We start from the raw sequence: 20,847 nt of genomic DNA on the forward strand, positions 1-20,847 counted from the left end.
CAAGTAAGTAAGTCAATTAGTCAGTCATTCAGTCGTTTAATCAGTTGTGAGTTAGTCGATTCAAGTCACTGATTCACTTAGACACTCTTCAGTAAATCAGCCGATCTCTCTAATGAATCTGAATCAGAAACAGAATCTGGATCTAATCGAATTTGAATCTGAGCCCGAATCGAATATTCCACATAGTATGTTGACCTTTCTCCGAGTGTAACACAATCCGTTATCGACTTTCGTCTTGCTTCGAGATTGGGAATTCGTCCGTCCGCTCGTCTATCCGTCCGTCCGTTCGACCATTCCTCTGGGCAATTTAGAAAAAAACAAACTTGACTTTTGTTTTGCGAAATATTTATTTTCGTTTTAAATTTAAATAAATTAAATATAAATATAAATTTAGATGGGTAGATAGAAATGGATCTCTGGGCAGGGAGATATACGGCTTTCTGATAGATGGATTTCGTTTCTCGATTTGTCAATAAATAAATACATGTTTAAATTAATATATAGGGCAATGGGCAAAAGTATTCTTCATCTTCCACCCTTTACACTCCATTCGTAAATGAAAATAAAAATGATTCATGAATGGGAGAATTCTCCTTGCATTCTCCTTTCGTCACTCCATTCGTAAATGCAAATATTCGCGCATGCATAAATAATTAAAGTAAAGCAAAACTACAAACTAACTCCTGATACCAAATCCATCTGCTTCCTTCACTCTCCTCTCACTTCCTTCCCGTTTCCTCTTTGCTCAGTCCATTCGTAAACGAACGCACATAAAGCAATATCCTGCTCTTCGGCTTGCTCTCGCCCTTCTCATTCCCCTCTCTTCTCCTTTGTCCCCTCTTCCATCCGTAAACGCAGCTCAACGTTAATACAAGGTATTTACAGAGTTGCCAAGCATGTTGGCGTATTCCCGTTGGCCGCTCAATTGAAAAAATCCAGGATGCCGTTGAGCAGTTCGTAGGCGAAGTCGCCTTCTCCAGCTGCCGCATCGTTGGCTGCCTTCTTCTTCTTCTTGTTCTTTTTCGCCTTCTTCGACTTTTTGTTCTTGTTCGAGGTGGACGTGGACGTGGTCGTGGCCGTGGAGCTGCTGTCTTCGGCAGCCGCAACAGCCGGTGCAGCGGCAGCCTCTACTGCAGCTGCTACAGTCGCCGGGGCATCTGTTGCGGCGGGTGCTGCTGCTGCTGCTGCTACAACTGTGCCGGCTTCATCTTTGCTCTGCGCATCCATTTCGACATGCTCGCGTGTCGTCTGATCGGCAAGGGGCGTGGCAGCGGCAGCAACAGCTGGCTTCTTGATCGGCTTCTCATCCTCATCGTCGTCGAGCTCGTCAAGGAGGCCGCCCAGACTGAAGCCGCCGTAGTCCGCATCCTCTGGCGCTTCCGTATCATCGTCTTCGGCATAGTCGTCGGCATCGTCGTCCTCGGCAGAGGCACCTGTCGTCTCGCCATCGTCGTAGTCATCGTCCTCATCCTCATCCTCATCGTCGCCAGCTGCAAATGCAAGGATCAGACAGATAGAGAGAGGAAGAGGTTATCGAGCTAGTTCGTACTATATTGAAACTATTAGGAAACTAAATCAAGTTGAGGTGCGAATAGCAATCGGTAATCGATTGGAATGGGCCTAAGAATCGGAGTTGGAATCGCATTCTAAACTTAACAAAAGATGCTACGCGCTGTTTCACTCACCGCCAAAGCCAAAGATGTCGTCGTCGTCATCCTCCTCGGGCTTCTTCACCTTCGTGGGCAAAGGCTCAGCCTCGGCGACGCGCAGACCCTCGGAGCCAAACTTGAAGCAGGAGATGGGCAGCTGGGCCTCCAGCTCGTCATCAGAGCGCAGCTCGAAGGCCAGGCAAGCCTTGAAGTTCTCCTGGGCCCGCGACAGCCCGTAGACCCGGCCGCAGAACTTGGAGTAGCCGCCGGGCATGCTCACGCAAATGGGCCTGGCCCGCTTGCTGGAGATGCGGCGGGAGGCGAGCGTGATGTCGCCGAACTTGAGCGAGACGCTCATCTCGTCGTTGCCCAGGTAGGCGATCTTGGCACAGCCCGGTCCGCTCGGCAGCAGGGGCAGGCCGAACTTGCGGCAGCAATCGCAGTGGGACTCGGTGCACTTGCAGAACCTGCTGATTGGATTATCGTCCTGTTTCGTTGGCTTCGTTGGCTTTGGCTTTGGCTTGGCAACGGCCGCTTCCGTGACTGGAGCTGCAGCAGCAGCATCCGCGCTGGCTATCTCATTGGCGGCCTCGTCCACAGCCTCCGCAGCGTCTGCAGCGCCTGTGGCTGCGGCTGCGGTTGTGGCTGCGGCTGGTTCTGCAACTGTCTCGGCAGCGGCCTCGGCAACGGCGGTCTCCAGCTTCTGAGGCTCGGGCGGCGCCACATTTGGATCGATCTCCTCTGGCGGCAGGTCGAGTTGCTTGAAGTTCTCGGAGATCTTGTCTGTGCGGCGATTCAGGGTCTTCGACTCCACGGAGAGCAGCGCAGAGCCAACCAGCAGCATCAGCAGCAGGGGGCGAGCGAGGGCGTGAACCATCTTGAACTGCAATTGGAATGGTGGGAAACCAGTCGAATTAGACGGAGGATTCTCTCTCTCGATTTCAAATGATTCGTATAGCAATATTATATAATAGTTCCGGATTGAAGCAATTGCAATTCTCGATGCTAATGTTAAATATTCGTAATCCACATTGGTAAGAATAGGAAGAAAACTTCCTCTGGGAAATTTGTAGAAGCCATTTATACTTCGATAAACAGTTAAAATGCCCATTTATAACTGCAATTCGAGTTCGAATTTGGTGAACTAGATCAAATAGCATTAGAAAATCGTACTGCGAAGCGAGATCTCTCTCCAATTGGCGCTGCATTAGACTAAGCTCTGCGAATATATACATATAGGCGTAGGCGGGTGTTTCCCCCTCTTCATTTCGCACTAAATCCGAATTGAGGTTTCACCCGGAAAGTATTTCAAAGGTAAACAAAGATCTCAAAAAAAAAAAAAAAAAAAAAACAAATACAAAAAATTATGGCTTTCGATTAAATTTCACCGTTTCGACTTATTATTATTTTTTTTTTACGTCTCTCGCTTTTTTTTATTTTTCGCATGAGCTGCCGAAAGAAATGAATTTAAATAAATATTGACATAATTTCTTTAAACTTCCAATGGGCTTCGTGCTCTCTCGCACTCAAAGCCACAAAAAGAGCACGAGGAGGAGGGCGGGCGGGGCAGCGCACGAGTTTCAAAGTAAACAAATTAACAGCGCCATCTAGTAGCCAGCAGCAGCAGCATCAATCGAAGCCCGTATGCAAACACAAACGTGAAGAAATGAACAACAACAAAGTAGATCCAAAGACAAAAGACAAAAGCGAGAGTGAAATCTTAAAACGTCAACAACAACAACAACAATAACAGTAGCAACAGCAGCAACAACGGCAGCGACGCTGTGGCTGGCTGAGCTTACAGTTATTCAATTGACATATCGCTCGTTAGAATGAATCTCTCCCCCCTCTTTCAGGTAAACAGCAACAGCATGCTCTCACTCTCGCACACTTACATGCTCGCATGCTCACATGCTGCTCTCTTGTGAAGTCTTTTTGGGCGCCCACTTTGTGCGCTGGCAAAGTGAAATTTTTAGCGATTGACTCATTGGAAGCTACTCGACTTTTTCAAGTGGCCGTCGCGACGCCGGCGCAGAATAACGGCTCAAGCTACAGCTTCGATCTTGCTGAGAGTGTGTGTAGGTGAGAGAGGGAGAGAGAGCGCAAGCGGAATAGACATACTAGCTGCTAAGATTCGATCTACATTCACGCATCATTTAGCTATGCAATGCGTGAGAGCGAGCCGAAGATTTGTTGCGCTCACACGAGGGGCAGCTGAAAAGTTACCGAATCGCAGCCGACAAAGATTTGATATTAATTATGAAATACATTTCTTTCAGCAATTTAATTCGAATTAATATTTATTTGGCTATGCAATTCGTGATATTAATCATGAAATACATTTCTTTCAGCAATTTAATTCGAATTAATATTCATTTGGCTATGCAATTCGTGAGTGCAAGCTAAAGCTTTCTTATGCTTACTGGAGACTAGGCTAAAAAGTTGCCAAATCGCAAGCGAGCAAGGGTAAATTGATTTTCTATCGTATTAAATTTTTTTTATCAAATTTGCTTCCAATAGTGCTAAGTCACACACTTTTTGTACCACCCTCGCAATTATGTTCAGCTGTGGAAGGTCAGAGCAAAGCAACTGGAATTGCAGACAACTGTTGTTTGTAACCCACTTGTTGTTATTGTTGCTGTTGTTGCTGTAAACATATTAGTGGAAAGAAAGTATGTGACCAAATGCGGCAGCAACAAGTGGCAACAGCAACAGCAGCAGCAGCCCGATTGGCCAGCAGCTAGAATAACTGTAAAACTCTAAATGGTCATGGCCAATGGAATTCTAATTTGGGAATGGGGGAATGGGAATTTCGTTGTATTCTAACTGGACTTTTGGCCAAGTGGCCAGCAGCAGCAGTTGGCCAAGTTGCATTCGCTGCGTTTTCCAATTGGACACGCTCAACACTAGCATTTCGGATTGCATTGCCATGGGCAGCGTGAGGTGAGGCGAACTGCTCTTTTGGCTAGCTAGTTCTAATTGGAATTGCTGGGTTGGCGCAACACTTGCATTTCGAATTGGAATAATAACTTTGTTGAGTTCTGCCGAATTGCATGTGCTACAAATCCTAATTGGACACGACTCTTCACTAGCCTTGCGAATTGGAATATGAGTTTTGTAATTCCCATGCGATATTCCAATTGGAAGTTCGGCTGGCTATGTTAGGCTGTCGGCTAATGTTTGCTCAACATTTGCTGCTGCTGCTGCTGCTGCTGTCTCTTCTTCTTCTGCTTCTTCCGCTTCTTCTTGAGTTGTTCACATAATTTCACTGGCATTCCAATACGTAACAGCTGGAAAGGTTTCATATTTATATTCATAAAGACATTCATTTCCATTTCTCTATTCGCCGGTCTGCGTGTGAGTGTGTGTGTGTGTGTGTGTGTGTGTGTGTCTGTGTATGTGCCGGGTCACATATTTTCTATTTTTGTCAATAAATTATAACGGTTGTGAAATGTTATTAGCATTAATTAATTATTAAGCTCATAGAAAAATAGAAAGTGACCAACAAAAACATCAACAACAACAACAACCAGAAACAACAACATTCATTTGAATCAAAATTATCAAAAGGCGCGTCCATACATCGAATCCGAAAAACTGTTAATTATGCATCAACTGATTCGAATGAAGCATGAAATTAAGATCGAAATCGAAACCGAAAAAATTGTTAATTATGCGCATCTTTGCATTCGAAATTATGCCGGAAATCAAGTTCGAAAATGGTTAATCAGCGAACAAGCGAAAGTGTCGAGGAGGCCTTTTGTCTCTGTGCCAGCCACACATACATTACATATGTATGTATGTGTATCAACTGTTATAAAAACTGTTATACGACTGTCTTCCTTATCGAACTATGACATAAATATGCATGAGTGTCGCGCTGTCATTCATAGACAAACTGGTATACAAACTGTTATAACCATGCATTGATTTCATCTGAATTCCATCTTGACAGTCCCACAAATTTCTTTTCAGTTTCGTTTCTAATCAGATGTCGCTTTGATTACGTATCAAGTGCTTCGATTATGCTAAACAGCTTCTCACACACACGCACACACACACACTTCAGCATCCTGCTGATGTTTATATAACACGCAGACATTCGCTTGGCTTTGCCATTTTGCATAATTGGCAACTCGCTTTCTTCTGCTTCGAAATTTGAATGGAAGCGAGTTGCCGTAATATCAGAAATTATTGAGGTAGCAGCTCAAACAGGTCGAATGGATGTGAGCTAGAGATGAGACGAGACGAGAGAGAGAGAATAGGCATAAGCCGAGTCGAGCAATTGATGAGGAAGCTTAAAATAAGGAACAAAATCAACAGGCTACAACGAGAGTGTGTGAGAGAGAGAGAGAGATCGCGAGTGCGAGCTGTAGATAGAAGTGGGCAAACAAACTAGAGAAGATGAAGCAGAAGATGAAGCAAAAGCAGAAGAAGAAGCAGATGTATGCTGGAAAGTAAACGAATGCCAAATCGAAACACAAATTTGCTAAGCAATAGCCACAAGAACAACAACAATAACAACAACAGCAACATTAACAACAACAGCAAATACAAATATGCCGTTAAGCAGAACACCCAAACATAAGCGAACGCAGCCGCGACGGCGACGTCGACAGCGGCGAGAGCAGCAAACTGGCTGACACAATTTCTCGGCGACTTTTTACGTGCATTTGGACACTGCGAGCTGTTTTTTTTTTTTTTTTTTTTGCTTTTGCTTTTGGGCTTCCTGGCCATCATTAGCCGCATTTGGCCAAGCTAAGAGTTCTGCTGGCCGCATTTCGCACCTCATCATCATCATCGTCATCATCATCATCATCATCATCAGCAGCAGCAGCAGCAGCAATCGAGCCAACGATTCGAAAATTCGAATAAAGCAGCTGAATATTACAACAAATTCGATGATTCGAATGCCCGAAAAATCGTTCAATTTATTATTTACCTATTTACACGTGCGTTATCCTGGCTGGCGGCGCGTATATCAAGTACTTTATCACTTTTTATGCAACAAAAAAACGTGAAAAAAAAGTATCATAAAAATAGTTCACAGCAATATGTAAAAAGAATTTGAAAAAAAAAAAATGTGATTTAAATCGGCGCGCGCTTGCAAGCTAAGGGGAGGAGCTTCGCCTCGGATGTAAAGTGGACTCAACGTGCGGAGACGCGAAACACAACTGCGCTAAGAAAACGACATCGAGTCGAGTTATTGGCAATTCGAGGCGAGCCGAGCGGGCCAACTGCTGCTCGAGACACGTTCGAAAGGGTCAGCTGAGCGCGGCTTTCTTTTTGCCATCGAACACGTTGCCGCTGGCAGGTGCGCGCCCGCTCTTGGGGAGCTGGGATCGAACGGGGAGCTTCTGCTCGAGCCTCGAGACTCGAGACAAGTTTGAGAGCGCACGCCAAGTGTGGCTTTCTTTTCGTTGCCTTCGCACATGTTTGAGAGGAGTCTCCATGTGTGAGTGTGGAGAACTAGTGCGATCAGTCGATCAGTCGGATCAGCTGAGTGGAGTGCGGCTTTCTTTTTACTATCGAACATGCTACAGCTTATGCGTGTGTGTGTGTGTGTGTGACTTTGACGGCCCCCAACTAACGGGAGTCACATTGGCATCGCTGGAACATGTTCGTTCGCTCTACCGCCCGCCCGCCCGCCTTGCATATGTAATTTGCCTCGCATCGAACTGACGAAAGGCAGCTGTGATTGGTGCCAGTTGGGCAATTACTCAACTCTCCTCTTCCGACTCGACCCACTGCATCTGCCGCTGGGCAATGCTAATGAGATGTCATTGGTGTTGCTGTTGTTGTTGTTCTTGTTGGTTTTCCACTTTGCGATGATTGTCGCCTATGGATGAGACGCTTCCATTGTTGTCTCCTTGCGTTGAGTGCGTGAGTCAAGCGGCCGCTCCCTGGGAACCTTGAGTCCAACTTCTACTTCTACCACCGCCTGCACAGACAAAGCAGAAGACGTGATCGGACGTGATCCGGCATGATTGAGCTGGGAGGCATTGGACCACAGACCTTGAATTCGCCAATGGAGATGCAATCAAATGAAATTGGTAGGCATCTACACACATACATATGTACTCAAGGAAGTAAGGGAGGTGACTCGATGTGCAGCTTTTAGATACCATACTCATATAAACGTACCCTTACAATACAGTTCCCTGAATATATTTTAAGCGAAATGACTTTGAATACTCTGCACTCAGTCGAAAAGCCCATGACAGCTAAAATTCACATGCATACATATAGAGTGTGGATTATCGTTAGTAAATAGAAACGACACTATGTATGTGTCATAGAACCTCATTATATAGATGATATGTACATATATGGAGTAAGTCACGTCGTATCAGAAAAAAGTGTTGCCCCCTTCGAAATGAATAAGACTATAGAATTATTAATAATATATTTTATGAATACTAAAACAGATTTATTTTCACAATATATGCAATATATGATATATATATATATATATATGTATATATATGTATGTATGTATGCATGTATATATAGAGTAAACTGGAATGGGAATGGGAATTGGGCCAAGTGAAACTAAAATGCCGCGGAGTTGCTCAGGAGAAGATCATAGTTTGGGCCTGATGGCATAGGCCTAGTGGAATAATACTCGCAAACAAGAATACATATAGACACTTATATATTTATATATATACATGTATATATATGTATATATAGATATAATATGAACATTAACAATTGTGTAGATCGGCCTGACATATAGAACAGTTGGTGCTCGATCGTGGAATAATACTCGTGAACAAGATGATACATATACATATACATATATAATACATATATAGACATTAACAATTGTATAACAGGGAAACACAAAAAAAAAAAAAATTGTAGGGCACAAAATATTGCATTAGGAAATTAAAATTTGTTTTTGTTTTTTTGTTTTTGTTTCAGTTGTTTAGATCGGCTTAGAATATGGGTATATAGTTGTCGATCTTGGCGCGATGCTTCTGGGCAACGCACTCGGCGATCCAGACGATGTTGCGGCACTCCTGCTCCTTGAGCTTCAGATACGCGTAGAAGACACCAAAGTGGAACTGTTGCAAGAACGCGAACACATTCAGCTTGACCTCGTGCTCGAAGAACTTATCCTCGAGCGTCTTGTCTCCGGGATTGTTGCCGGAGCCATCGAATAGAGCTGCATACTCCGCGTAATATTCGGCGACAGTTTTCACCTGCTCATAGTCGTCGGCCCTGGCGAGGGCAGCAAGGCCATCGGGATACATCTTGCCACAGTTGGGATAGAGCTTGGCCCGATCGTCCTTCGAGAGTTCCGTGCCGAAGGAGTTGATCGTAATGATGATGGCACGACGATCGGCCTCGAACTAAAAATAACAGACAAAGACATAGATAAAGAGGAAGGTGGAGATGGATATGCAGGCTTACCGCTAGGATCTCGCACATGACATCGGCCGTGGAGCCGCCCATGTTCTTGCAGAAGTTGTAGAATGCCTCCAGATATGCCTTGTACAGGGTATTACGAATGATCTCAATGTTCATCTCATCCAGATCCTGTTCCGAAATGCAGTCGACAAAGAACGGGGCCAAAGGCGTGTCCACCAGAACCGCATTGTAGAGCTCGGCGGGCGTTGAGGCCACGTGGATGGCCTCCATCTGCTCGAAGCTACCCAACGGATGACACTTGGGTATCAGCTCCGAGATGGGGCGCTGATGGAGTGTGCCCGTGATCAACAATATGATGTTGTCAATCATATAGCCATACGTGATGAAGTCGAGGAAGTTCGACAGCGGCTCCACAGCATGGTTGCGCATATGCTGGAACTCAATGACCAGCTTCTCGCGCAGCTTGTCGTCGATCACCGACACCGAAAGCGGCGACGGCTCATTGGCCAAGAAGCTGCCATAGTCCGTGCCCTGCAGATGCAGCTTTAGATCTGTAAAAAGGAGAGATATGCAAATAGTGAGATTTGCTGCTCGCGCTCAAGGGATCCGGGTGCCTTATTACTAAATCACATGTGGTAAACTCTTGCGATTCTCCAGCTATGCTTATTCAACCTGACGCACACTTTCGTAGTCAAAAAAGGGAACATTCCCAAACTATACACTGAAGATGAGCACCTTGAGACGTACTTGACGATTCTCTTGAGGAGGAGTATTACGGAAACTATAAGTGTTGAGAGACCAAGACAGAGAGAGAGAGATACTCAATCAACGACTCTACAACTGCGATAAGAAATCAATAGCAATAGCTGATGTATAAATTATTGGCTTCAGTCTCCTCGCTAAATCTCTCTCTTTTCTCTCTGCTCAATTAGTCAACAGGTAGCACAAGCGCGTGACTCTCAAACTGTAGGTACAAGCGATTGTGACTGAAATAAATGAATTAATGTATAGTATACAAACTGTACATGTGAATCTGATCTATCTATACTCACATTTCACATTTACATTTCACAATTGTGCATAAACTATTTCGCATAGCTAATATGCTGCTGGCATGATTAACTTACAGGGTATTATGACAACAAATCACAAGGCAAGCTTATACGCAAATACACAAACACGCATATGCATGTGTGCGTATGTATGTGTGACTGATAGCTCGTCATGTGACTGGGGCGGGCGTATTGGAAATGGAGGCCATTAAATTGAAGTTGTTACACTCACCTTCCAGCGTCTCGCATTGGACCAGGTTGAGATAGTCGGCCTGCTTGAGTATGCCGCACTTGAAGCCGCGACAGAGGCCCTCCAGGTAGCCATTGTCTACGTTAAACATGAATCCCGAGCTGTCCATAATGCACAAAAAATGGGGATGGAAGAACGAGCGAGAGCGACAGAGACAGAGAAGAGATTGAAAGTTCGCTGGAATTCACTTGGTTTGGCTTGACTGGGTGGATGCACTCCGTTCGGCTGTTTTGGGGCTGGTAAGTGTTTGTTAAAACTGTTGCAAACGCTTTTTTAAACCAACACGTAGCAGCGCACGACGAAAATTCAACCTTTATTTTTCTCTATCGATCGACAAGTCATATGATTGCAGCAGACTGTTCTTCTTCTTGTTCGTATTTTTTTCATTAGACAACGGCGAAAACGCACTAAAAATGCCATATGTCAAATGACTAGGCGAGGCTGCCAACTTACTGGTAACGACTATTGGCAACGCCAGCAAATAGTTGTCAGTGCGCATGTCTCTTGACCAGCCCTGGTTACAGCAGAATTCATTTATAAAAGTAAAATATATTGTTTACATCTTTTTTAATATTTTATTAAGTTAGCTTATGCGTTGTTTGGCGACTTTTCAAAATGTTGTCCATAGATTTCCTCATTAGTAAGATATGGGCACACTAAGCTGGCGGTAAATTCAAATTTCACTCAAATACTAGGTTTAATTAAATAATAAAATATACAAATGACAGATTATATAAAATTGATTGTGATTTTTCAGATGCCCTTAATAATAATTACTTTTGTTGTATTTTTTTAATACAGTATTTTAATTACATATGATTATGTTTTTTGGAGAATTGGAAGCTATGGTCACACTCAAAGTTGATGATTTAGGCGCGCGTGGAAATGCTTTTTCGAATCGCAACATTTATTCCGACAACATTTAGTAATACAATAATTGATATTTGTGCACATTACAATATTTCAATGTTTTAATGTCTCTTCTTGATCAGTTTCCTCTGGTGCATTGCTGCGACCTCGTCGTAGCTAACGTAGTAGAAGGCGAACCACATGAAAATCAGCATATCGAGAAACATGAGGCCGGCGAAGAGGAAGAACTCGTTGGCCTGCGATTTAAAGAACTTGAGCTCGGCGATGATCACGACGATGACATTGCCGAAGGCAACGGTCAGCAACCAACAGGCCTGTAGCAGGGACTTGAGACTCGGTGGCGCCTGGGAGTAGGAGAACTCCAGCCCTGTCACAGAGAACATGACCTCGCCCAGGGTCATGACCACGTATTGCGGTATTAGCCAGAGCATGCTCATGGAATTGGGCTCAGTTAGCTCGAACATGTGCGAGGAGTGATCTTCATTGCTAGCCGGGCCTATGACCAACGCATAGACACCGCCAGGACGCAGCATCTGCTGATGGATCAGCTGCTGACCGATGAACACCTGGTACTCGATGGTGTTCAGCTCGTGCAGGTCGTAGTTGCGCGCCTGCAGCTCCAGAGCCGTGTTCCCGCTGCGCACCTCCTGCCAAACGATTCGTTTGCCGGCTGCCATGTTGGCCAAGGTGCGGACTAGAGCTTTCGACTTGTTCGACTTCTGCAGGTCATCCACGTACCAGAGCTTCGATACCGTATGCTCGGAGCGCAGGAACAGGGTATGAGCCGTTGCCTCCACGAGAAGCTGCGTACCACCCTCCACATCTGGGCAGCCTGCAATGCAAGGGGGTTACTCCTGCACCGCCCTCTGGGCATTCACGCCTCCTCCCACTCACCTTTCGTTAGTCGGTCAATGGTGTAGACCAGCGTGAAGCTTCCATTGCTTGTGGCCAGACTTCCGCTTGAGTAGAAATCGATGCCATACAGCGTTACAGTGTCCTGTTCACCTGGCAGGTTACTGCGCACCCTGTAATCGCAGTCGGGTATGCCGCTCAGAATGCGCAGCTGCGTGTTGCCAGCATCCGGTAGAGTCGGATATGTGCGCTGTAAAGATCGAGCTGTCTACAGTGTGGGCGACACCAAGGCCAGACCTAGGAAGGGTCTTATTTAGACACTATGAATTATTATACTGTTCTACTGTTACATAGAGTTAGCCTCTATGAATTGAAGGTGCCTCGAAAGCACCACAAGAATTCATTAGAAAGTCTAGTCTCAATCTTGTCTTGTCGCTCTGAAGATCTAGAGGTTCGAATCTTTCCAAGACTTGAACTTACCTTAAGCACAAGGAACAATCTTATCTATCGAAGGATCTTCTCGAAGATAGATTGATTAACCTAGACTGTGACTTACTTTGTTCATCGGGCGTTAAAGAAACTGCTCCAAGAAGATGCCTTCAAATCACATCGAATTGCCTACAGTGCTAGTGCAGATAGGGAAAGGAAAGAGGCTTAGGATCTAGGAGCGATGGAAGAAGGAAGGGAGTAGAGTAGAGGTGAAGGCGACGATAAGATAAGAAGCAAGACAAATCAAACCTCCCTCTCAAGAGAAAGAGAGATAAAGAGACGAACACACAGGTATGATTATAATTTCGTATTTATTTAATTAGATTAGTTTAATTTAAAGCGTACTATGTCTTTTCATATTCAACAAACGCTCGACGACCCCTAAAACCGTCGAGCTTCACACTTACATTGTAAGGGACACAAATTAAAAATATATATCTGTATAAACTTATAGAAATTACAATTGGAAGGGAGTGGGGTGGGGAATGGGTGATGGGGGATGGGGTGGCATTAGGGGTAGAGCTTTATATTATACACAACAAAGGAAGCGGGGGGCTCTACTCATTAATGCTTTGGGCCTTGTTATCGATGCCCATGTCGAGGGGTGGTATATCGCGACCCTCGCCGTTGGTCAAGGGCTCGACCTCCTCGCTCTTGTTAGGATCATTTGGCTTGTAGTTGTAGGCCATGAACATGAAGAGCAGCATGTCGACGAACATGAGACCGGCGAACAGGAAGAACTCGTCGGCCTGCGATTCAAAGAGCGCCGCCTCGGCGATGATCACGACGATGACGTTGCCGAAGGCCACGGTCAGCAGCCAGCAGGCCTGCAGCACAGACTTCATGCTGGGCGGCGCCTGGGCATAGGAGAACTCCAGCCCTGTCACAGAGAACATGACCTCGCCCAGGGTCATGACCACGTATTGCGGTATCAGCCAGAGTATGTTCATTGAGTTGGGCTCCGTCACCTCAATCATCCTGTGGGCATAGTCGTCATTGACTTCATTGATGAGCAGAGTGTAAACGCCGCCTGTGTGGACGCTGAACTGGCCGACTAGCTTGTTGTCAATGGAGACGGCGTAGTCGCCAGAGGCGACTCGCACCAAGTTCGTCTCATTCGCATTGTACTCGTACTGCTCCTTGTTGCTCTTCCACACGATGCGTCGCTGCTGTTGCACGTTGGCGAGAGTGCGGACCAGGGGGTAGCTGTCCGAGGGCTTGTTGACGTAATCCTTCAGCCAGAAAGAGTCTGAGCCGGGCACCGTCTCATTGCGCGCATTGAGGAACAGCGACCAGGCAGCGTTTTCCGTGAGCACCTGCGTGCCATCCTTGTACTCTGGACAAGCGGGATCCGTACTGATGATCTCATATTTTAGCTCAATTTTGTCTTTCACATAGATGTGCTTCTCCACCTGCATGCTATATGGCTCCAACTTCCAGGAGTCCAGGGATTCAAGGTTCGTTTTGAATGTGTAAGCGCAGCTCTCTGGATTGAAGATGCGCAGCTGCACATTCTGGCCGTAAGGCAATTGGGGATAGGTTTTCTACGTGGACAAAACAGAACAAAGAGAACGAGAGCACAATAGAGACGGACAGAGAGACACCAAGAGAGGGAGAGGGAGAAAGAGAGAGTTGTGAATAGAGTAAGGTGGGTGCAACAACTATCAGTGTGGTAGAGGGAAACTTACCTCCAGATTGAGCTCGACAATGCCAGAAATGATAAAGGCAATGCCAGCTAGAATCCCGCCCATGGTCAGCTTTTGCAATGGACGACGTATGCCGATCAGACGCAAGGCCGGGTAGAAGGCGACATCGTATAGGGGAATGAAGACAAGGATGAGCAATGGGTTGAGCACTTGCAATTGATCCGGCTTCAAATCCCAGGAGCCCATGTCGCCATCCATGCGCGTCGCCTGGAAGGTCCAGCGCGAGCCCTGCTGATCGAACAGTGCCCAGAAGACAGGCAGCGGCAGATAGAGGAAGAGCACACGCATGAGCACCTTGACGTCCTCGATCATTTTGCGATCGTACTTCTTGTCCGCATAATCCAGCCAATGCTCGCGCGGATTTGTCTTCTTCTCCTTGCACTTCGTTGTGATTGCTGTCCAGATCGTGCTGCTCACCAGAACCACCATGTTGCCAGCTGGCGGCTTTATCTTGTAGAGTGGACGGCCGAGGACAAAGACGACCACCGAGATGATCATTAGGATGGCGGGCACTCCGAAGGCCAATGGATAGCAATTGATGTCATCGAAACAGTGCACATCCTCTCGCAATATGGGCGTGACAGTCGTCGAGATGAGCGAGCCCGCATTGATGGCGAAGTAGAAGAGCGAGAAGAACGAAGTGATTTGCTTCAGTTGCTCAGGCACCTTGAACTGATCGCCGCCAAAGGCCGAGACACACGGCTTTATGCCCCCCGATCCAAGCGCTATCAGGGCTAGGCCCAATATCGTAAACGTTTCCACCGGCAGGCTCAAAGGTCCAATGGCGCCCAGGGTCAACAGCACCGATCCACCAATATAAACGAGCGACAGGTACAAAATTGTCTTGAATTTGCCTAGCCATGAGTCCGAAATGATAGCACCGAATACGCACAGGAAGTAGACGAACATTGTGAACACGTGGAACACCACAGTCGCCGTGTCGTCCGAGTAGCCCAGCTGTCTGCTCAAATAGAGGACCAGGACAGCTACGGATGGTGAAATAAGAAGAAAAAGGATTAGCGGGATTTATCCAAGAAGTCTCGTAAAAAGAAATCACGAACATTTTTGGTAGATTCGTGAGATACGGAAGATACGAGTTTCGTTCACTACTTACTGCGCATGCCATAATAGTTGAAGCGCTCGCAGAACTCATTGCTGATGATAAAGAATACGGACTTGGGATAGGGTAATTTCTGTAAAGTGTCAAAAGGATCGGATTAAAATCGGACGAAAAGCTTCCGGTCTTTGCCTGTGCTTACCTTCTGCTGGCCCTCCGCTTCGGCAATATTTTTGAAGTTATTGCTGGGCTGTGGTTCGATGGCATTCGTCTTCTGGTCTAGCTCTGCCAGAGACCTGCCATTGCTCGCTGGCTCTGCGCTCGCCGCAGCAGTGGGGGCTGGAGACTCTTGGATTGATTCGGCTTTCGACTCCGCTGTGAAGGATGTATTTTCACCAGTGCCTGCCTCAGCGGGCTTGATATCTGCAAAGGAAGAGGGGGAGAAAGGAAATCAGCTCAGTCAGGCAGTCTATTGAAAGTCAATGGAAAGTCACCAAGAAGCGGTACTATCTCTGGCGGCGATGCCATTGCGACTGACAGTAGCAGAGCTCCTATGGCACGGATCAGGCACACTTTATCGTCCCAAAGTCAAACGAAATATGGAATCAGACACAGGGCATAAATTTCCACGCATTAGCCAAACAGAGAGTCATTTATCGCCAAAGGGGAGTCCAAATACGTGCTTCAGGCCATACAGATAATGCGCCCGCTAGTCTCAGCTTTCCGCTTGTGAAACATCGTAAATGGATATGCCTATAATTGCGATTACGAAGAGTTGAATGGAACCAAATCCTAATGCTAAGATGCATTAGCTGTCAGCTGACGAATCGCCAGCTTTCAGCTGTTAGTCAAGTGAAGCAGGGTCGACAAGGGAAATCGACGAGCAGATTCCCTCTCTGGCAGTATGTGGGACTCGTAACCAGAGGGCTATGCACAGCTGCTAGCCGTGAGTGAAGCCGACGCAGTGAGCGGGAGCAGAGTCGATGACGAGCCGACTCAATGGAGAGCAGTCGAAGAGCGTAATGCAAGAAGCTGTTTTCCCCCTATTACAGTCAGCCTAGTCGGATTTGCAATCAACCAAAGTTACAAATATGTATGTAAGCTGTGCGCAATGTGAAGCAATAGAGCTAAGAGTCATGGCAGAGAAGTGGAGCAGCTGAAGTCTAATTCTAATGCTCGCTGGCCTCTCATTTAGACCGGGTGCTTAGCTGTCGGAGAAGGAATCGTTGAGACCCTATAAATAAAACACTGTTACAAAGCAATTATTGCTATGTGGGCTCCACATCTGTCAGCTGCACGTTTAGTCTTCGAGGCGCTCAGTGTCGGGGAGGGGGGAGTCGAGGCAATAGACTGCCCATTCAAAAAGCAATGCTAGACTTGACATTTGCTATCAGCTGGAAGTCAGGTAGTCCGACTCCCATTCAATAAAGCAGAAAGCGTTTAGTCGATCATTCGTTAATCGCATGATAAACATTTCGATAAACATTTATGACGGACATTCCGACCGTATAATTCGCACAAGCCGAGGAATTCGCTCATATCAAATGCATGAATTGCCTTGTACTCGACGTGGCTTGCTCCTAATTTCTATTTTTGTTGGCGTCCCGCCTACTGTTTTGTCGTCCCTCGTATCGTAACGCTTATCAAAGTCAGGTATCGCTTGGCGGTGGCTATTTGAAGTTTCGATTTGATTTGATTCGAACCGAGTCGAGGCGATGGGAACTAGCAAAACAAATTTGTGCAAATTGTTCAATGTCGTCTGTCGTTCATTCAATGGTTCAATTATCGATAAATATCGTTTGCCGATAGCTCTGATTGCATGGCATTCTCATGCACTGACTCATTCTAATTGATTTCCATAGCATTTGAACCTTCTCTTATTCACAAGAAGCAAACATTTATTTCTCTCTCTCTCTCTCGCTCTCTCTCTCTGTCTCTCTTGTTGCCTTAGATATTATTAGATAGGTATTATGATCATACATTCATTCAGGGTATCTTGTAGTCAATCATAGCCATGCTAACATCTTTATTTACACTCAGTTTGCTCTTGAGATCTTTAGAGTTGATTAAAAACTTTTGATTCATAGCTTGGGTTGATATATTTATAGCTTCATTTATTCATTCCAACAGATTTTCTGATTGCTCAGTGCGAGAGTTTTTACTCGTCTCTCTTTCTCTCTCTCTCTCTCTATCTCACTCCCCCTCTCTCTATCTCAGTCCCTCCGCATTATATATATTTCTTCGTTATCAATACAAGAAAGAAAACTTGACAGTATTCACCTGTGAGAGTGTTCCCTATACTTGCTCCTTGAATTTAATTGGAAAATCTATTGAGCTTAGTCATGAGCATTTCTTGGTAGTGAAATAAGGGGAAATGGGCGAACGTGTAGGAGTGCCAGGTAATACGATTCGGATGTACATGTGTAACAAGGAACGCCATGTGATTACCACTTGATAAAGTCGCGAGTCACTGGTCGCGGGTCTCGAGTCGCGAGTCGTAAATTGTGGGAACAGCTCCATATAGATTCGATTCGGCTTATCATCTTTATAGCTACCTTCGCACTATCAGCTACAGAATAGCGTTTGTTTTGTGAACAGCGCCAAACTGATTTACAAGCGATTAAGCTCACTTCTCATTGATAAGCCTTTGTTCAATATGGCCCACATTTTATTGGTCCTACGATAGCACTATTGCTTGGCTCCATTATATCTTCGTAGCGGCGCGTATTTTCCCACGAGTCAAACTCACTCCATGGGCGCGTTTCTCTAGTTTCTTGTGTGCCTTGATTTCGTTGCAAGTCTCTTCACTCTTCTTTGTTTCCTTTTCTTCTTCTTGTCTCTCTCATATCTTCTTATCTGTTAATGTCATCTTGTCTCTTATTCTGTTGCTCTTCTGCTTTAAATATTTTCTATTTCTATTCTGCTATTTTATATTCTTCTCTCTCTCTTGATATACCTTTATTTCTTCTCTTCATCTTCATCTTCTTGTCTTTTGGTATTTTTTCATCTTATCGTCTTTTCCTTTTATTTACTTCGACTTTTTCTCTTGATTTCTTCTTCGCTTTTTACTCGTATCCATCTGCTCTTAACTCTTTCTTTTTTTCTCTGCCTCCTTCTTCTTATTATTCAATTCGGTCTTACATTTTCCTTTCTCTTTTTCAATCTTCTCTCCTTCTTCTCTTTTATTATTGGTGCCAAAAACCGCAATTACCGACCAACAGGTAGTGCGCCACAACAATACCCCCGACTCGAACAGCATCCAGATGCATAGTCAGTCAGTCAGTCAACTTGGGCTGCCGCCAATTAGTCATGTAACCAATTAAATCTAGTCGCAGTCTATCTGAAGTATACTATGTATATATGAAACGCTCTATATGAACAAATTTCCATACGTTACTCATACTAGGAAATGCAAATGCGCCTTAGCATTAGCCATACATTGAAGTTGAATGCAGCTTCAAGCATGCTTGAAGCTTGATTGATTGACTGTTTATGGCCATTACAGAAAAGGGAGTACGATTGATGGTTCGTGTATACTTGAAAAGCAGAACATCAATCATGATTGACAAGATCAGCATCAATCAGCATCAATCATGTAAACAAATGCTACAAACTCAAGAATAGAATAGAATACAAGTGAATTTAATGTCAATCGTGATTGATTGATTGATTGATTGATATATATATATTTATTTATATATTTATCTAGATATATATACTCACAAATAATGGCATTCGCTCAATGAGTACAGTGAAGCCGCGCTACAGATTGCCGTGACGAGCGAACACTTAGAAGCTTATCGACCCGATAAGATTGGCTCAACTAAGATTTAGTACACGCGCCTCTATCGGGTATTCTTGGAAGAATTGAAGAGGTGAAGAACTAATGCCTAACCGCCAATTATGCGAGATAAGAGCTATCTGTGGACATGTGTAAGGGTTATTTATTGGAGTAATACTCCAAAAGTCTTAGTTGACAACAATGCGGATAGAGCCAACGATGAAGCAGAGGTTACCTGTACACTATTTAAAGCATTTTTATTTGATTTATCTAGTATGTTTATAAATTTTTAAAAATCTCAATGTTTACATTAATTTCTTGCAGTTCGGATTTTTTTTTTTTTTTTTTGCTCCGAGTGAATGCAAACCCCTGCCCCATAACACTCCCGCTAATAGTGACGAGTTACACACATATTTCTGTTTCTCAAAATGTATTATTCTTGTATTTACTCGTCGGATAGGCCCTACAGCAATCACCAGTATATAGTTTGTTTACGCTACTTAGGGGAACCCTTTGATAGGACCCTTGGATTATTTTCTCTTCTTATCCGTTATGTATGTATATATATATATATGTACAATAGAAAAAGTATAAGTAAAGAATTACCATTTTCATTTTCCGTCATCTCGCTGTTGGGTTGATATCACTTTATATCCGTTACGCGACACTTGGAATCGAAAAGAGAGAAGAGAAATCAGAAACGATTTCATAAAGTTACAAGAAAAAAACACAAAAAACAAAACAAAACAACACTTAAAAATTTAAATATAAAAAATCGAGATAAGCTTTCAATATTTTCTGAATTTTATTATTATTTTAATTCACACGTAAAGTTCAGAGGCACAAATAAAAACACACAGAAAGTGATAAAAATACAAAAAAAAAAAAAAAATAAATAAATAAATAAATAAAATAAATAAGAAAAATAATTATATTGGATTCAAGATGTAAACAAAAAGTCAATGAATATATCTGTGTTGCACGATTCGTGATTATAGTCGTAATAGCTAGCACTCACGTCATAAACATTTAACAGAGAAACGACAACAGTAAAATTTCAGTTAAACAGTGAGAACGTGCAGTGGAAACAAAAAAACGATGGGAACGCGCTTGGTCGACACGCGTCCAAGTCCGCCAACGGCATTCGACTGACTGACTGAATGATATTCGAAGCGCGTAAGTCAACTCAAGAATCCGTCGGCGTCGCTGCCAGTAGCGGCAGCGACAGCGGCACCGGCATCAGCGTCGTCAAACTAATTCGCATTCGACTCAGACTTGAAGCAGCGTCACGGCAGCGACTGCGACGGTGACAGCGACTGAGACTGCGAACGCGAGCGAGAGTGCGAATGCGAGTGCGACAGCGACTGCGCACGTGCCCTTCGATTTCGTTTGCAACTTCGATGCCGAGCGATGACGGTGGCAGCGACTGCGACTGCATGAATTCCTTGCGTATGCGTCGACTGCAACTGCACACGATTCCTCAGCTGTCAAAGCCAACGGTAACGAATGACCTCCAATTGGATTTCACTGCAGTTGCGTTCCGCCACTGAGCTTCACGCCGACTGCGATCGTTCGTGTGTCCTGCGTAAGCGGAGTCGAAGGCGAAGTCAAAGTCATTCATTGGCAATCACACAGCTCGCAGTCGCTGTCGCTGTCGCTGTCACTGTCGGTGTCGCCATCGACGCCGATATAGTAAACCGTTAACTAAGCGCATAACGGCTTATCAGGCTATCAGCTTATCGTCTTATTGGTTTATCGGTGCAG

The 20,847-nt window shown here is 44.8% G+C and overlaps 3 protein-coding genes across 4 annotated transcripts; all 3 read right to left on the reverse strand.

The window, feature by feature from the left end:
* Positions 1 to 344: 344 nt before the first annotated feature.
* On the reverse strand, positions 345 to 7,056 carry LOC6585721. Its single transcript, XM_002011312.4, has 3 exons — positions 6,592 to 7,056; positions 1,686 to 2,532; positions 345 to 1,490 (listed from the first exon to the last, which is right to left on the reverse strand). Exons 2-3 carry the CDS (start codon positions 2,524 to 2,526, stop codon positions 922 to 924), a joined length of 1,410 nt encoding a protein of 469 aa, XP_002011348.1. The 5' UTR covers positions 2,527 to 2,532; positions 6,592 to 7,056; the 3' UTR covers positions 345 to 921.
* Positions 7,057 to 8,287: 1,231 nt separating this feature from the next.
* LOC6585720 (V-type proton ATPase subunit d 1) lies at positions 8,288 to 10,707 on the reverse strand. The gene is made up of 3 exons (XM_002011311.4): positions 10,311 to 10,707; positions 9,069 to 9,577; positions 8,288 to 9,007 (listed from the first exon to the last, which is right to left on the reverse strand). Exons 1-3 carry the CDS (start codon positions 10,435 to 10,437, stop codon positions 8,591 to 8,593), a joined length of 1,053 nt encoding a protein of 350 aa, XP_002011347.1. The 5' UTR covers positions 10,438 to 10,707; the 3' UTR covers positions 8,288 to 8,590.
* A 2,124-nt stretch (positions 10,708 to 12,831) lies between these two features.
* LOC6585718 (peptide transporter family 1) lies at positions 12,832 to 20,244 on the reverse strand. 2 transcript variants are annotated; one of them, XM_002011309.4, is made up of 6 exons: positions 20,102 to 20,244; positions 19,690 to 19,750; positions 15,505 to 15,725; positions 15,360 to 15,438; positions 14,228 to 15,231; positions 12,832 to 14,083 (listed from the first exon to the last, which is right to left on the reverse strand). In XM_002011309.4, exons 2-6 carry the CDS (start codon positions 19,706 to 19,708, stop codon positions 13,097 to 13,099), a joined length of 2,310 nt encoding a protein of 769 aa, XP_002011345.1. In that variant the 5' UTR covers positions 19,709 to 19,750; positions 20,102 to 20,244; the 3' UTR covers positions 12,832 to 13,096. The 2 variants fall into 2 exon arrangements, with proteins under 2 accessions (XP_002011345.1, XP_043864979.1); XM_044009044.1 differs by lacking the exons at positions 19,690 to 19,750; positions 20,102 to 20,244 and adding an exon at positions 15,797 to 15,845.
* Between the last annotated feature and the right edge of the window lie 603 nt (positions 20,245 to 20,847).

Source organism: Drosophila mojavensis, unplaced genomic scaffold (genome assembly GCF_018153725.1).
Source record: "Drosophila mojavensis isolate 15081-1352.22 unplaced genomic scaffold, ASM1815372v1 contig_136, whole genome shotgun sequence".
NCBI classification, from domain to species: Eukaryota; Metazoa; Arthropoda; class Insecta; order Diptera; family Drosophilidae; genus Drosophila; species Drosophila mojavensis.